This window comes from Lagopus muta, chromosome 9 (assembly GCF_023343835.1).
Source record: "Lagopus muta isolate bLagMut1 chromosome 9, bLagMut1 primary, whole genome shotgun sequence".
Lineage (NCBI taxonomy): Eukaryota > Metazoa > Chordata > Aves > Galliformes > Phasianidae > Lagopus > Lagopus muta.
Genome location: NC_064441.1, coordinates 17063781 through 17080335, shown reverse-complemented (window position 1 = coordinate 17080335; position 16555 = coordinate 17063781). Strand labels below are relative to the sequence as shown.

General features: G+C 38.1%; 1 protein-coding gene across 6 annotated transcripts in view; it reads left to right on the top strand.

Annotated features, from left to right (window-relative positions):
- PXYLP1 (2-phosphoxylose phosphatase 1) overlaps window positions 1-13930 on the top strand; it is a 53606-nt gene extending 39676 nt beyond the window's left edge. For all 6 annotated transcript variants that reach the window (XM_048954677.1, XM_048954678.1, XM_048954675.1 and 3 more), the window contains 2 exons: window positions 8622-8761; window positions 11642-13930. In XM_048954677.1, coding sequence (XP_048810634.1) covers window positions 8622-8761; window positions 11642-12573 — 1072 coding nt within the window. In that variant the 3' untranslated portion in view covers window positions 12574-13930. The remainder of the gene's footprint in view (window positions 1-8621; window positions 8762-11641) is intronic.
- Window positions 13931-16555: the final 2625 nt, after the last annotated feature.

Genomic DNA, 16555 nt, shown 5'->3' with positions numbered 1-16555 from the left:
TGTCATACTGGAAATATAATGGCATGCTGAAAATGCATTTCTGAGTATCAAATACACCAAATGTGAGTTTCTTTCTTATTTTGATAGGTTAATGAGCCAAATTCCTTAGCATTTTAGTAGCTTGCTGTGTTGAGGAGTATTTATGATTTTTATTTTTATAAAGGTAAAGATTAAAAAAAAAAAAAATTGCCCTTAATATCCTGAAATTTGCAGGACTTGCAATGTTGTCCTCAGTTACAGCCTGTGTTCTAATGTAACCCTGGCGCGAGTAATCGAAAAATAGCTGTATCTTTGTCCAAACTGCAGTTATTACAGTGGGTGACCCTACGAAAGTTTTAAAGCATGAGCAGTTTTAGCCCATCTGTGCACATACGTGAAAGTATTGTAATAAAGTCTTTTGAAGATATGGGCTTGTTTTAAGAAAAAAAAAAGTTAATAGGCTTTGTTTGTTCTTAATCATATACAATATTCCATATATATATATTTGCATATAGTGTTCTGTTAAGTAATGGCATTCCCTAGTGTTCTCTAACATCTCCCAAGAGAAGTTTCAATTATTTCAGAGATATCCAACCCTAACAGTGTTCTGCACCCACTGCAAGCTAACTAATTGTCTTATATTGGTACTCAAAGTAGACTGAAGACAAGACACCAAACTTGAGATATCTCTGCCATAGTGTGGCCATTTAATTTCTTCAACAAGATGAAAAAGGAACATTTTGCTGATAGCCGTGATAGCACTTTTAATGACCACCCTCGAAGAGGTGAGATTATATTCAGAATAATATACCAAGTAAAGGAGTGTGATACAGATCCCTGTTGGAGTCCTTCCAGATCTGATACTCTGAGCTTACTCAATATATCACGCTAGAACGTGAGAAATCTCTGTTGCAGAGATGTTAAGTGCAAGTGACAATATTGGATGAGTTTCTGTATTTCTCAGTGTTAGTTCCACATGATACCTCAGTTTTGTATTTATTAGAGAAACTTTTGTATCTATTTCTACAGTTTCAGGCAAAGAATACAATGTGAAGGCTGTGAAATCAGGATAACTATCCATAAAAAGCAGGGAAGTAGTGCATCTTTTGACACTGCCAACAGAGGTGACCAAGTCGTGTAGTTAAGAGGGCATAAATTCAGGATGTGAGACCAGTAGTGTAGATACCCCTGGCTGTTAGCAATTTATGAAGCATTAGAACATCAGTTTACAAGTGATATATCCACCACCGTTCATCACCACATGAATGAAGAACAACAATTGGTTTCTTGAGTACAAAGCTTATGGATCTTTTGGCTGATTTTGAAAGGGCAACAGATTAAAGGGGTTGGCTCTGTACCGTTGTGACCTGATATGTTACAGCTCACAGTTCTGGATACAGCTAGAATTGTTAATGTTTCTATCATTGTTTCAAATGGAATATTTATTATTTTAGCATCAGGAATCTATTTACTGTGTTTGGCTTTCAGGCTTATACTTCTTTATGATGTAAATTTGGTACTTGATTGCAAATGTACCTATTCAGAGAATATTACAAGGTATATAATTGCTACCTTTGAACTGAAGGATTGTTTATGCTGTGTAATTAAGTTGAGATGTCTGATTAAAAGTCTGGCTTGTTTAAGCTTTCTGGACATTAGTTTTAGATAAGTATGCTGCTCATACTCAATCTGTTCTTTATTTGACTTGGCATTCAGCTGATGGAATTCATTAATTAAGCAGATTATGCTACAGTCCCTTGGTTTCCTAATGGATATGCAGAGTAGCCTCGAAGTTGCACTTAGGTTTTAGGAATTATGGACTGTGACATCTAAGCGTGGAATGAATGTAAGCAAATGGATTAAATGCTTTGGAGATTTCTTCCATCCAAGGCTTAAATTAATATTATTTTCATTGTTCTGGATGCAAATTTCCACAAGGGAACTGAATAATCCGGATACTTTTGTCCCCGAGAAAATTGAATGGTGCTAGTGAAAATCTGTTCATTGTAGTGTTTGCTTTTTGGGAGAATAAATTAACCACCCACTTCTCTTCCCTTCGTGCCTTATGTGTCAAGTGTCAAAAAGCAATACGTATGCAATGTGTCATCTTTGAATTTTTATCTGAGAGGGACAAGAAATGCTTTTTAGAAAACTCTTCAATGATTTCAGAAGACTGTTATAAATTAATAGCACTCTTGGTTAATTGGCATAAGTTTCAAGGCACTGTGAGAGCTGTTGGTGTTAATTATAAAAAGCTTTGCAGCAAGTACCTGAATTTTAGGTTTGATATGAAGAATTTTAGGTTTGGCTGCCAGAAAAATGAGAAAGTGGGGTAGAGGCAAGTAGTATATTGTGAGCTAAAGGAGGGGTGTGGATTTTCCTTGTAGTGAGGTTACAGCATAAGGCAGACCACAATTAGGTGATGAAAGATCTGAGTCTCTTCTGACCTCACTGAAGACTCAGAGAGAAGTTGACTGGGTCACTATAGAGTTTAAGAATGTACAGACTACAAGACTTCAATGAACAAATACACTCCAGAAGTGCTAATGCTGTCTCAAGGATCTCTTTTGTAAGACTACTGTAATCCATTGTTGCTTTAGTGGTTCTTCTGTTTTCTTGCATTCTAAAAAGGAAACAGTATAGGCCTTTCACCTAACGCTTATTTTGGTGATTAGAGCTTCACAGAAAAATTGTGTTGGGAACAATAAGTAATTTGCCTTTAGTGTGATTTGGAGACAGTATCTGATGTGATAGGATTGCAAGAAGATGTTCATTTATCTGGAGCTTGGCACGTGCCTGGCATGGCTGCATTTGCTTAGCCAGTGACACGCAGGTTTCTGGAGCTCCTTGTCAGAAGGTCCTCCTGGCTCCTGCAGATTCTCCATTTGCTAACAGAAGTTACATTTTCACAGTTAAATGGGGTTGGGGGGGGGGGAAATCCATCTCAGTCATATTAATTTCCATCTCCATGGGTTCTTTGCTGAGCCATATAGATCTACTGCAGACTCTAGAGTGCATTGCTGTGAGAGGGCAGCACAGTGCATGACAGAGGTAAGGAAGAATGAGAAGTTCAGCTCTCAGTTCTGCTAAGTGTCGGTACCTGCCGACTAATTGTTTTCCATTTGACAAACAATCAAGTTTTAACTTTTAAATAAATGGATGCTTATTAATTGGTCTCAATAATTAGGTTTTTTTTTCCCCAATTTCTCTTGTAATCATAATCCTTGACCAACATATTTTGTCTCTGTGGCATCTTGTGGTGGTGAAGTTATGTTGTTTATGCTTCCCTTGAACTTGTCTGAGTCTGGAAATTATTAAAAATAAATAGTAGCTGCAGATGGTCCTGTCAGTGTAGTGCCTTTCCACGTCTGTTTCTTAAATATGCTTCATTTTAATGAGATTAACTTTGTAATTTTCACAAATCTGTAGTCTCAAATTTGTAGGTGATTCAATAGCATGTTCAGTTTCTTGAGTCAGGATAGATTGAATGCTGTGGTCATCACTCTTAAAAAAAACAAACAAACAAAAAAAGGTACTTCACTTTACATTATGCATAGTAGAAATAAGGCTTCAATTGGTTTACTGCTCAAATAGCTTTGGTAGGAAAGAATGTTAAACTAATCACAGAAAATCTTTCACAAATAGGTAATGCAAATGAATGGCAATATTTTTCTTAGTAGTCCTGAGACAAATAGCCCTGAGAAACATGGATTGTTTCTTCTTGGTGAATTAACTGTCCAGTCTGGCAGGGATGATGGAATATTAGACATTTGTCTTCATGCTGTGACTTCTTTTAAAATAATACTTAATTACTAAGCAAAGGTACTGAGCTCAGAGAGCTAGTTTTCTCCTAAAAGAGGCTTCCGTGCACTCAGTCTGAGCTCCACTTTATGGAGTGGAAAACCTCAACATCTCTCATTGGAGTTCCTAAATAATGACACTGAAGTCTCGAATGGGGACAGGTTGGCAAAAATGTCCTGTAACAAGGCTTCTCTGCTGCTGTACAAGAAATGAGGCTTTGCTGTGCAGTGTGTGGGAACCTAATGTTCAGCTGCATGAGTTGAGTTTTCATAGCTCTGCGTGTATATAATACATGAAAGTAGATACATTACATCTATGTTTCTGAGAAAATATCGTTCCGTTATGGCAGTTGCCCCTAATCCCTTAGCAGCCTTTCTGAGGTGTCACATGCACATGCTCACTGTGGCACTCTGACTTTGCTGTGCTAATTCAGAACAGCCAACAGATTAATGTTTGCTTCTCAGCAAAAAAAGAAATTATTTCTGTTTTGGTATCTAAACCCTGAAAGGAAATTTCTTATTGAGAGACGTCAGCTCTGTTGCTGGCAGAAATAAACGTATGCTTCAAATAGCTGTGCAATATAATTTTCTTTCTATGTACACTACTAACAGTGTAGCAGTAATGCTGGAATATGATGTCTCTTTAAAGCTTGTAAGACCTTTGTAAAGTGTTTAAATATTGAACAAGCAATTTGGTCTATTTAATTTATCCTGGTGTTCGTTTGAAAATAACAAAAAGGTATGTTGAGTGTATGATTCAAGCAAAAAGAAGCATCACATTTTTGTTACAGGTAAAAAAAAAAAAGTTTTGCAACAATAAAATATTAGGAGGTGATTTAATAGTTTTAAAAAATAGGCAAGAAATGTTCAAAATTAGGAAAAGGTATGGCTATTGCTAGTGATGTTAAATAATATTTTTCCTTTCTAGCAATTTGGAAATATTTATTATGTTAATACATTGCTAAATACAATATGTCACTGTCATTGTGTCCAGCAAATTACAGTAGATGTCTTTTTATTTCACTTTTATTTTCTGCTGGCTTCAATGGAAATGCAATTTTAAGGATATTTTGGTCTTCTCAACTATACAAATGTGTAATTTTCTTTGCTTCCAGCTCCAGCAGTCCCAGCAGTCTTAGCTGTGTTGCCTAGATACTCCATCTCCTGCGGCATCTGTAAATTGGCCAATTCTATGGGAGGATTCATATTCTAAATAAGAGAAATCTTAGGGTGGGGAAGGGAATTGTTTGTTAGCTAGTAGCTGGAGTAGTGCTGTAAAGCAAACAAGCCTATAACACCCACCAACCAAAAACTCACTTTACTTAACAGCAAAATTTGTTTTTTCAGTTGTGTGGGGTTAACTGGGAGAACTGCTGGTATATTCACAGTCGTTGTATGTGTGAGAATTACATTCGGTACAGAGGTGTGTTATTCTGATGTGTCTGTCCCTTTCGGGCAGAATGGCTTTTCTGTTGTCTGATCCCCTCCCCTTGAGATACATTTAACAAGTAGTAAGCTCGTATTCTGTGTTCAAAATATGTTGAGCAGTCATGTTTCATTGTGTGCTTCTTCAAGGAGATGCTTAATTTGTGCTTACTTGAAAATAAATCTGAAGTTAAGTAACTTGCATTTACATACGTAGATGAAAAGATAAATGAATACACTGAAAAATGCACCTTATCAAGTGATTGTTGACTGCTGTGCTGGTACAGGTTTGGTTCCAATAGAACGCAGCAGAAGAAGCAGAACAGTTGTGCAGTTTCATTTTTTTTTTAGCTTTCTGATACATGTGTTTGCAGGACTTGCTAATTAAGTAAATAAGATTTAAGGAAAATTGTGGCTGACATTTTGTTCATGTTTAGAGCTTTTTGAATGCAAAGTGTAGAAAATGGGTAGTTCAGCCTGCTACATCTGTAATAAGCTTAGAAAGCTATTTGCTAATGACTTTCATTTAATTTTCTCAGTTTTTCCATTTAGTGCTACTGGGCTGTGAAAATAGCAAAATGTGCAAGAAGTTGTTTTGGAGTTAGCATCTGGAGCTGGATTAAGCTCTGTGGTGTGTAATGGTGCAACAGAAAATCTCAACTGATTTACAAAGGAAGAAAACGTGTTTTTCTGCTTCTGCTCAAATGTTAATTGAGATATTAAAATTGTAATATACAGAGGTAGTTGTGCGTTTAAAATATAAGTTGACTGCTTTTTCATTTGAAGTTAAAAATGAAGAACTTTTAAAACTTTCTCTCATTTTGCTTGTTTAGCACTTTTCTGATTGGCCGTTATACAGTGACTTACAGTAATGTTTTCTTACCAGTGAATGTGCAAACTTCTTGGGAATCCTCTTCTTTTTTTTCCTTCTTTACCCTGAGGTTAAATTAAATACTTGTGCAGTTTTATAAAGTGATATGACAATGTGATTTCCAAGACCTGCTTTATATTGGATGAAGGGCTGTTTCATATGAGATCTCCTGCGCATACATGCTGTGTGCATAGCTCTGCAGTAAGTGCTTTTTCATTTAAAAGAGAGTTTCTCTTCTGCCTTTTCCTTGTAAGCATGAAAAATGTTTGTCCTGGTAAATTTTGATTCCAGGCACTTATTGATACGTTAGCAGTTCTGTTGCTCCCTCTTGTGGTTTCTGTCTGTAATTAAGGAAGTTTTTCTAGATCCTGAGGATTTTCTATCAAAACCACGTATTATTCTAGCAAAATTTGAATGCTTACAATAAGCATTAAACTCAGACTTCTGTAAGAGTTCTCAGATGAAATCTTTTTCATTTTTATTTTTAAATGGCTTTATTGCGTGAGGAACATCCACAATATAGACTGCTTAGGCTGGAAGTCCCAATAGAACAAGAACCATCTGGGGCAGAAATGGGTTGCTGAACAGTTTCTGATTTAGTTCTGCACAAAAATAAAGAGGCGACTGTGAATCGTTGCTTGTGTGTGGATAATAACACAAACATTTTATGGAGGTGAAAAATAAAATGATGCTTAAAAGTAGCCTTGAAGTGCAGTTTATGTAGTGCTGCCTGGGGACTTAAGCCATGGATTTTCAAATTATTTATCACATTAAGTGTTGATGTTCAAGAAGGGAAATAATACTTATGTAAAGTTCTGCTGTGGAAATTTGGTCCATTTTTTTTGTTGCTGTTTGTTTGTTTCAAAGGTTTAAATGTCTTTCAATTGCATTGTTTTGGTTTTTTTTAGCATTTTTATTTTTAAAATTTTTTTTAGCACATCCATACAACAATGAACTGAGTCTAAACATTTATTGACGTGAATTCTGTTTCAACGAGTTAACCTCAACTCCTTTGCTTATATATATATTTTTCTCCATTTGTATTCTTTCCTTGCATCATGGGGATATTTACAGTCAGTTGTTATTACTTACACGTTAAAATCAGTAAGCTTAAATATGGAGGAAAAAAATCCAGTCTTCTCAGGGGATGACAAACTGCAGTAGTCTGTTCCTCCAAATCTGTCGACTTGGGTTGGGCTAGCCAGCTTTTTGTCTTGAATCTCTGCATGAAAAAGGCCAAGTGTCACATTGCTGCATTGTACTGCCAGAAATATCGTGGTTAGGTGCCATGCTCCTCTGGGGCACTTGCAGAGGTACAGAGGTTTCTTGGCTCTTTGTGTTCCCAGGTTCCTTGGGTCATTGCTGAAGTGTCAAATTAGTGAAGACCACAGCTGTTCTAGAATCAGAGGTCTGCATCTTGTATGGTGTGAAGGAAGCATTTTTAAAGGGGCAAATATTTGTTTTTCTCCTAATGTTCTTTTAGCAAATACTGTATTTGTGGGACACAGCAGAAATCAGTTGTGCCGTGTGATGTCTGTGCGGAGCCTTGTTCTGTCTAAGCTGTGCCTTGCTCAGAGACAATTCTGACAATAGAGGAAAGGAGCTAGATGTTGGAGGGCTTGTATAATAATTTGCGGTGTGTTTTGATTGTAAAATGTATCGCCACTAGTGTAATGATATTCACATCTGCAGTCAGAACTCACATTTGTATAATGCAGTCTGATCATGTGGGCCATTTTAGTTATTGCTTTTGATACAAGTATACATTCAGCAAGGTTGAACTAAATGGACAATTTTGTATTGATATTTCTTCAGATTAATCTCTGTATAATCTCTTTATTTTTTTCCTATGTTTTCTCAGCTGTAGAGCCTGCATGCATTAGGTATATTAAGTATTGTTTAAACTTTTTTTCCTTAACTAGTACACAGTGCAGTTTGCTTTAGTCTTACCCATGTAAGGTGTCTGGCAGCGTTGGCCTCTTTCTTCCTGCGTAATAGTACAATACCCAAAACAATGGGCTCTGCTTTCAGTGGAATCATTGGGAACAGCTTTGTAGATACCATCAGCTACCTGTGCTATTTGATTTGCAGCCTGGAGAAATTTGAAGCTAAGTCCGAGACTGTAGACAGCACTGTATCTAACACAGTGGTTAGCTGATCTCTTTCAGATGCTTAGTGCCTTTGACAGTGTTGTTAAAGTGCATTAGGACTGCAGAAATTAGAGAGATTTGCTCTTTTTTGAAAGGATCTAATTAAAAAAAAAATTACAACAGTACAGTTGCGTTAAAAAACAAAAACAAAACAAGCAAACAAACAAAAAAACCCTTGGAAATTATTTTATGAAAGATACCATAATTTTATCATGCCAAGACATCAGTCTCCTCTAGCTTTCTGGTATTAAATAAGTAGGATTTCTTTTGCATGCCTACAGAAATCTTGAGTAAGAGCAGATGTCAGTGGGAAGGAACGTCACCATGAAATTTTGAGCTGACAGAATATTTTCTGTATACTTTGGGAAATTTTCACATTTTGTTTTGTCTCTCTAGGAAACCTTCTCATCCTCAGCTGGAAGCTTTCATTAAACACATGTCCAAAGGCTCTGCAGCCCAAATGGATGGAACCCTAAGCAGCCTGCCTCGTTACCCTAGTCATTCTCTTTGTGAAATGGGAGAGCTTACACAGACTGGTAAGTTTCCGTGGCAGCTTTACATTTTCCTCTGCTCTCTTAACACAATCTGTTTGAAAGCATATGCTCTATTTTTCTTAATAAATGCTTTTCTTTGGGAAAATCATAATATTGGTCATAGGTTGATTTTGCTGGGATAGGAGTCAAGTACTGAACTCTCTGCCAAAAGTGGTATCCATCCAAGAAACTGAACATTTTTCTATAGCCTGCCTGCATTCTGTTAGAGGTCAGTCACCCTTGGCATCTCTTTCAACTTTATTTTTTAAGAAGTTAGAACAACTTTAATTCATGCTGTCCCAAACCACAAAATTGCTTTGTCACCCTTATGAAAAATGACGTGGTGGAAAATTACAGTCCTTCAGAGGGAGGTTTGGTAATTTTATTGGTTAGTTTGTGATTCAGAAAGATCCTGGAACTGAAGAACAATCAATTGGTTGCCAGTTTTGACCTGTAAAACAACTGCAGAGTCTACATCAAGAAGATTCAGATGTAACAAATTTGTTTATATTATCAAAGTAGAACATCTTTGAAATATCTGATGCTTTTTTCAGTTTTTCTGTCTCCTTCCCCTCCTTTTTTTTTTTTTTTTACACTCTTTTTTTTTTTTTTTTTTTTTTTTTTTTTTGCTTTCTAACAAAGTTTGAATAGCATTAAGGGAACTGGGCTAGTAGGCATGGATTCATCTTTTCTGCCTTGTTGATGGATGTTTTCACCACAGGCAAAAGGTAAGGAGAGAGAAAAATGTTAGTAAGAAATATTTTTTAGAGCTCTTGGAATTGTTTATATTTTTATTCAGAGTAACTAGCTGAACTGAATTTGAAGTCAAAGTCAGTGTATTAGCATGGTGCCAATTTCCTATATTTTTTTTATTCCAAAAATGATCTGTCAAATCGTCATGTTCTTGTGCCTCATCAGAAGATAAACTTGTGTTAGGCAACAGTGTCAAGTCTTGCCAAGTGATCTTGGGAAGATTCTTGCCACATTACCAAGGACTTTTACTGATGCAGCAGATTGCATGTGAAACTGGATTCATCACTGCACACTTTATGACTGAGCTAATGTTTGTGGCTCCTATTGCCTGTAGCAGCTTATAAAAATGTTCAAGTTAATCAAGGGTTTGTGCCTGTCTGTTGGCTGCTGAGGGAGGATAACACAAGCAAGATAGATTCTGGAGCTGGTATGGGAGAAGGATACATGCCTTCTTCCTATCCAGCTAAATAAAGCCAAAGCACTAGTGTGAACGTTACCAAGCAATTTGAGTAGTTCACCCTGCCCATGGGGAGGGGGTTTGGAACTAGATCTTTAAAGTCATTTCCAATCTAAGTCAGTCTAGGATTCTACTTTCTGAAGGAAGATGAAGAAGCCTGATGCGACTTCTTCACTTTCAGGCTGGTTTTGTGAGTTTACATGCTAATTTGCATTCTGTGTTTTCATTATCCTCACTCCTGGTAGTTTTTCTGGCTAACGTAAATGTGCAGAGAGTACAGCATTCACAATTGGTCTGGGAACCTGACTCAGGTAATGTCAGGATCCACGTTGATAACAGTCCTGTTTTTATAGTAATGTTAGACCCATTCAGTCCCATATTTCTAGTTTCAAAAGCAATATTAAATGACTAATGTTTTAAACTAATTGTGCAAAACTAGCTTTTTCTGTCTGTATCTCAGTTTAGCTCCTAAAATCTGAGAGATACTGAAAGAACAGCAGGTATCTCATTTGTGTCGGGGTGGAGGCTGCTCACAAGTGGTGTTCCTCAGGGGTTGGTCTTGGGACCGGTGCTCTTCAACATCTTCATCAATGATACAGATGATGGTATCAAATGCACCCTCAGTGAGTTTGTGGATGACACCGAGCTGATTGTTGTAGTCGATTTATTGGAAGGAAGGGAAACTATCTAGAGGGACCTGGACAGGCTGGAGAAGTGGGCCCATGTGAGCCACATGAGGTTCAGTAAGGCCAGGTGCAGGGTGCTCACTTGGGTCAGGGCAATCCCCGGTATTTATACAAACTGGGGAAGGAGCTCCTTGAGAGCTGCCCTGCAGAGATGGACTTGGGGGTCCTGGTGGGCGAGAAGCTGGACATGAGCCAGCAGTGTGTGCTTGCAGCCTGTAAGGGCAACTGGGTTCTGGGCTGCATAAAAAAAAAAAGGGAATGGTCAGCAGTGACAGGGAGGTGATTGTCCCCCTGTACTTGGCTCTTGTGAGGCCCCATCTGCAGTACTGTGTCCAGGCCTGGGGCCCCCAGTACATGGACATGGAGCTCTTGGAGCAGGACCAGAGGAGGGCCACTGAGATGATCAGAGGGCTGGAGCACCTCTCCTGTGTGTAAAGGTTGAGGGAACTGGGATTGTTTAGCTTGGAAAAGAGAAGGCTCTGGGGAGACCTCGTTGTGGCCTTCCAGTACTTGAAGGGAGTCTATAAGCAGGAGAGGAACAGCTGTTTACAAGGGTGGATAGTGATAGGACAAGGGGGAATGGTTTTAAACTAAGATGGGAGGCTTAGATTAGATATTAAGAGGAAGTTTTTCACACAGAGGGTGGTGATGCACTGGAACAGGCTGCCCAAGGAGGCGGTGGATGCCCCATCCCTGGAGGCATTCAAGGCCAGGCTGCTCTGGTGGTTGGCAATCCTGCACAAAGCAGGGGGGTTGAAACTGAATGATCATTGTGGTCCTTTTTCAGCCCAGGCCATTCTGTGATTCTGGCCTTCAAGAATAGGTGAGGCTCAATTTTGCCATTCATAGTTTTTAACGGAGCTTTTAACAGTAATGCTAGCTGTATTTCTTTCTTTTTTTTTTTCTTTTTTTTCCATCAAAACTAAGGAGATTATAATCATGTGTTGTGCCTTCTTAAAAAATTAAACAGCAAAAAATCTCTTTCAGGTGTCGTACAGCACTTGCGAAATGGACAACTATTGCGAGAAATTTATATAAACAAACATAAACTGCTTCTGAATGACTGGACGGCAAAACAGCTCTACTTGGAGACAACAGGAAAAAGCCGAACCCTGCAGAGTGCACTGGCGCTGCTTTACACCTTTTTACCAGATTTTGACTGGAAAAAAATTAACATGAGGCATCAGTGGAGCACTATTTTTTGTTCTGGAAGCTGCGACTGTCCTATGCGGAACCACTACCTAGAAGAGGAACAGCGCAGGCAGTACAGCTTACGGGTGAAGAATGGTGATTTGGAGAAAATATATGTGGATATGGCAAAGATTGTTGGCATTCCTACCAGGCAGTTGAGAGCTTCTAACCCAATAGATTCTCTCTTGTGCTATTTTTGCCACAATGTCAGTTTCCCTTGTACCAAAACTGGCTGCATTGGTATGGAACACTTCAAAGTAATCAAAAGACATCAGTTGGAGGATGAGAGAGAAAGACAGGAAAAGAAACTCTATTTCCTGTATGCCCTGTTGGCTACTCACCCTCTCCTCAACCAGACTGTTAATCGGCTTCAGCGAATTGCAGAAGGCAAGAAAGAAGAAATATTTGTTCTTCACTCTGCACATGATGTCACGTTGTCACCTGTTCTTAGTGCCTTGGGCATTACAGAGGCCAGATTTCCACGATTTGCTGCCAGATTAGTTTTTGAGCTGTGGCAGGATGGGAAGAGACCCAAAGAACACTTTATCCGCATCCTGTATAATGGTGCTGATGTCACATTCCAGACCTCATTCTGCAAGGATTATTATAAACGTTCCAGCAAGCCAATGTGCCCGCTAGAAAAATTTGTTAGCTTTGTGAAGAGGGATATGTTCTTAGTTTTTAACAGCACTAGTTATTATGATGCATGTCGTAGAAGACCACTGTAGGGAAGGAAAGTGAAACTGTTAACTTCTGTGTAGGTGAAAGTCTGTATTCTGGTTGAGGCGTGTCTCAGTTCTGTTGTTTGTTGACAAATGATATTGCTTGGAACACTCTTCAGTTTCCTTTTCATTCAAACTGTAGATGGTCTCCAGTAGAAGAACAGATACTGTGGAAGTGTTTTGTCTGTGTTAACTATCATGAATTGATAAACCACGTGAGCTACTGTAATGTTGGACTTTGCTTGACAGAGTGAGAGAGCACAGATTTCATTTCCCTGTATTCCAGAGCAATACTTGCACACCACGAGTTTAAAAACAAAGCATTCTTTTTTCACCATTATCTTGTAATCATATAAGCAGCTGTATCAGGATACTTATAAAAACTCAGACATCTGTTTGTAGGACATTCTGGGTGCTCCCTACTCAGAAAGCATTTTAATATTTAGGAACAGGACTTTAAAGTAAAGTGCTTGGTTATACCTGAGCATGTACAAACGAGTGTGTGCCTTTCTGACCTCACAGACCTACAGATACATACTTATACGTTGCCTGTGCCAGAGAAGGGTGTACTGGAAGATGTGTGCAAAACTGTTCTCTGACTGCACTTTTAGCACTTTGAACAATACAAACACAATCTACAAATACATAATGGTCTTGTATTACAATAGGTAACAAACACTAATATTACCACTAAATCTGAATGGGAAATTAGGATTATGAATCAGTTTTACAGTGAGGTGTGGGCTTTTTCCCATTGTGAACATGCTCAAGCTGCCGTGCTATAAACAAATCAGTGTTTTTGGAATTTGATATAGTGGCTGCTTGAGACAGCTTGGCTAAACACTAAGAATTTTGTAGCTGATTTTAGTATTTTTATGGGCTAGGACGCTCTTATTTTGTATGATCAGACTTGTGTACCTACTCCACTGTGTAAATTTATGGCACAGTAGATCTTTCATACTTCAGTTTGTAAAGAGCTGTGAAAGGCTGACTTTCAGACATTTTTTCCCTTGATCAGGATGTACAGACTTAAGAATAAACTGTCTTTTATTGGTAACCTGAGCAGTGTGTAGGTATGAGAACTTGTATTCAAACTTTTCATCTCTTTAGGAACAGTAAATTGAGAAATAGTTTTTAATAGAAGCGATAGAGATTTTATAATTCTGGAGGGTGGGTTTTTTACACTTCTAGAAATAAAGTAGTCTGTGACTCGTGACTCAGTGGTGCTAGTTTATAATAAAAACAAAAAACAAAACAACCCTCATAATTAAGCATAGGTCTCTAACTGTCGATATTTCACTCTCTGTTTTCAGTGCTGCATTTGAATGTATTTCTTTAAATAAAAATGTAGGGACTCTGTGAATTTGTGTGTTACATTTATTTTTACTTCCTTAGTCGTTAGCAGTAACAAGCCGAAGTGTATTTTGTTAAGCTGCTTGTTGCTTTAATAACTTCTGCATTGGCTCACTTTGTGTGTTCCTGTTCCAAATCTGAGAGAGAGCAGGTGAACACTTCATCAATATCACATTAGAGTGTGTAACTGCTGAAAAAGTTTTCTTTAAGCTGAAGGGATCCACTGTTAGTCATTAGTGTTTAGATTAGAGATTAGAGATTTGAGATCTTACTCATTAGTCATATGTGTTTGTCTGCTGGAGGGCAGTCAGGAAGACAAAATGTGAAAGATGAACTCTCCTTTTACAAATTATGTGAACTAGACCATTTGTCTAAAGTAAGTGCTAAATAGTCCAAAGAGTTCTTCAGTAGTTTGCTCTGCAGAGTGATATCTGTTGGAGTTCTGATGATCTTTGATGACCATTTACAGGAATCATGCAGAAAACATCACCTTGTGCCTATTATTGGTGTTTTATATGTCTGCTTTTTTATTAACGTGTGTGGGAAGAAAAAGGAAAGCAAGCTAATTAGTCTTCTGTATCTGCACAGTTTATGACCATATGCTCTTCTGAAAGATTTGATACAGCTGTAATGCTACTGGAAGATCTAAAAGAAAGAGCTGCAGGGCTGAGGTCCTGTATGCAACTTCCTAAGTTAGTTGTGGAAACAAAATGATGAGCCAACTGCATGATCAAACTCAATGACAAGGTTTTAAAATTTGACTTACCTTATGATTAAATTGGCACCCGAGAATGAATTTATATTTGAATTTGAGTCTTTGATCTACCTGGGCAATGGAGAAAGGCATATCCTAGATCTGTTGAATACGCTCTTGCAATGGATTGATGAATTAGACCTTTCAAATAGGAAACATTGATCTGAGCAATTGCAGGGTTTTGTCAAACAGAACAGAAATAAATGCTGCTGCTACAAGGAATGCTGTTTGAGATCCTGGGGTTGCCTTTAAATTGGTGTAGGACTGGGACATTTTGTGCACTGAATGCAGTATTTAGAAACTAGTGTTTAAACACGTTGAGTACTTGTAGCTGGGTTGAAATGTATCATGTTTTTCCTTATAAAATTCAGCTTACGTGTCTCTGTGAGTGCTGATGTGCAGTCTCATTTTTTGCCCTCTACTTGTTTCAGTTCTAGTAGGTATAACAGCCTTAGTTTCAAATGCTCTTTGAACATTGGGAATGTTGTATGGTTTTGTTTGAGCTGTCTGTTTTATGTTTGTATTTGGGAGTGCCCAAGAAGGCAGTTAAATACAAAACATTTGCATGTAAAATAGCACAGATGGAAGATTCTCTTTGAAAAATGCATTCTGAGAGCTAGGGAAAATAAAGAAATAGGTGCCCTCTCATGGTGTTCTTCTGTTGCACAAAAATTTAGTGTGAATTAACTGAAGAAAAAAGAAAAAAACACCTTTGCTTTGGAATTGCAGCACTGTGGAAAAGCGATGTTAACAAGTATGCTGCCAGTGACTTCCATCCTGCAGACTGAAAAGGAGACCGCATTTTCCACAGTGTAAGTGAATTACTGTTAATTTATAGCAGGTGCTCAAAATCTTGTGAGGTGAAGTGAGGATAATGATAGCTGTGAAATCTGTTTTGAAGGAGTTCACGTTGCTGAGCATAAGTGTATTCTCCAGGTCACTGCAGCTTTGCTGTCCTATGTATCAACTTTAGTCCTACTCTTTTCAGCACAGCAAGTTTTGAAGTTAATAAAGCTGATAGTATGTGGAATTATAAAGCAGAATTGACAGTTTGCTGGCTTTGTCTCTGGGGGTTTGCTGGCCTTGTGGTTTGATTTCTTCCCCTTTTCCACATGAAAGGAGCCATGCTATGTATGTATACTATGTCAGTTTTTCAAGTAGGTGAGACATGAGAGGCTTTGAATCGCACAGTTGATATCAGTTCAGCTATTGCCTTGGAAGCACAACTGATCTTGACAGTATTTGGACTCTTTCTGTAGAGAAATAAAATTTAAAGCATTTAAAAAAAAGAAAAAAAAGAAAAAAGAAAAAAAAAACCTTGCAAAGACCAGTTAGATTTTCTGTGACCTTCTTGAATGAAACGGTATTGTGGATTTAGGCTCAGTAATGAGTATTACTGCTGAACACTAGAAATTTCTATGGCAATTTCTGTTAAGAGGAAACAGCAGCAGCAGCAAGCAACAGCAGCTAACATCTTATAAACGTGTGATGGGATGCAGCAAATCAGAACATACCTCAGGTAAATTAATTTTGCATTCTGTTAAGTTTCCAAGGTGGTAAACTGCTTAAGGACTTTACTGAGTGACAGAACTTTTCAATTCCTTCCATGTAGTTCAGTAAGCAAGCGTGCAAATACCTCATTTCCCCCTCTAATTTCCCACCATCACAGCTAACATTATAAACTTTAGAGAATGAAAACAAATAAAAATGAAGTAGTCTCTGTTTCTCTGATAAGCTTGAAGACATCATACACCTGAAATGCAGTCTGTTCTGCATATGAACAATTAATTGCTGTGTGTGCTACTGTGTTTTTTCTCCCTTGAAGGCTGGCACAGCCCCTTGCAAGGGCTGCTGGTTTACCCAGAGCTCCGCTCACAGCAC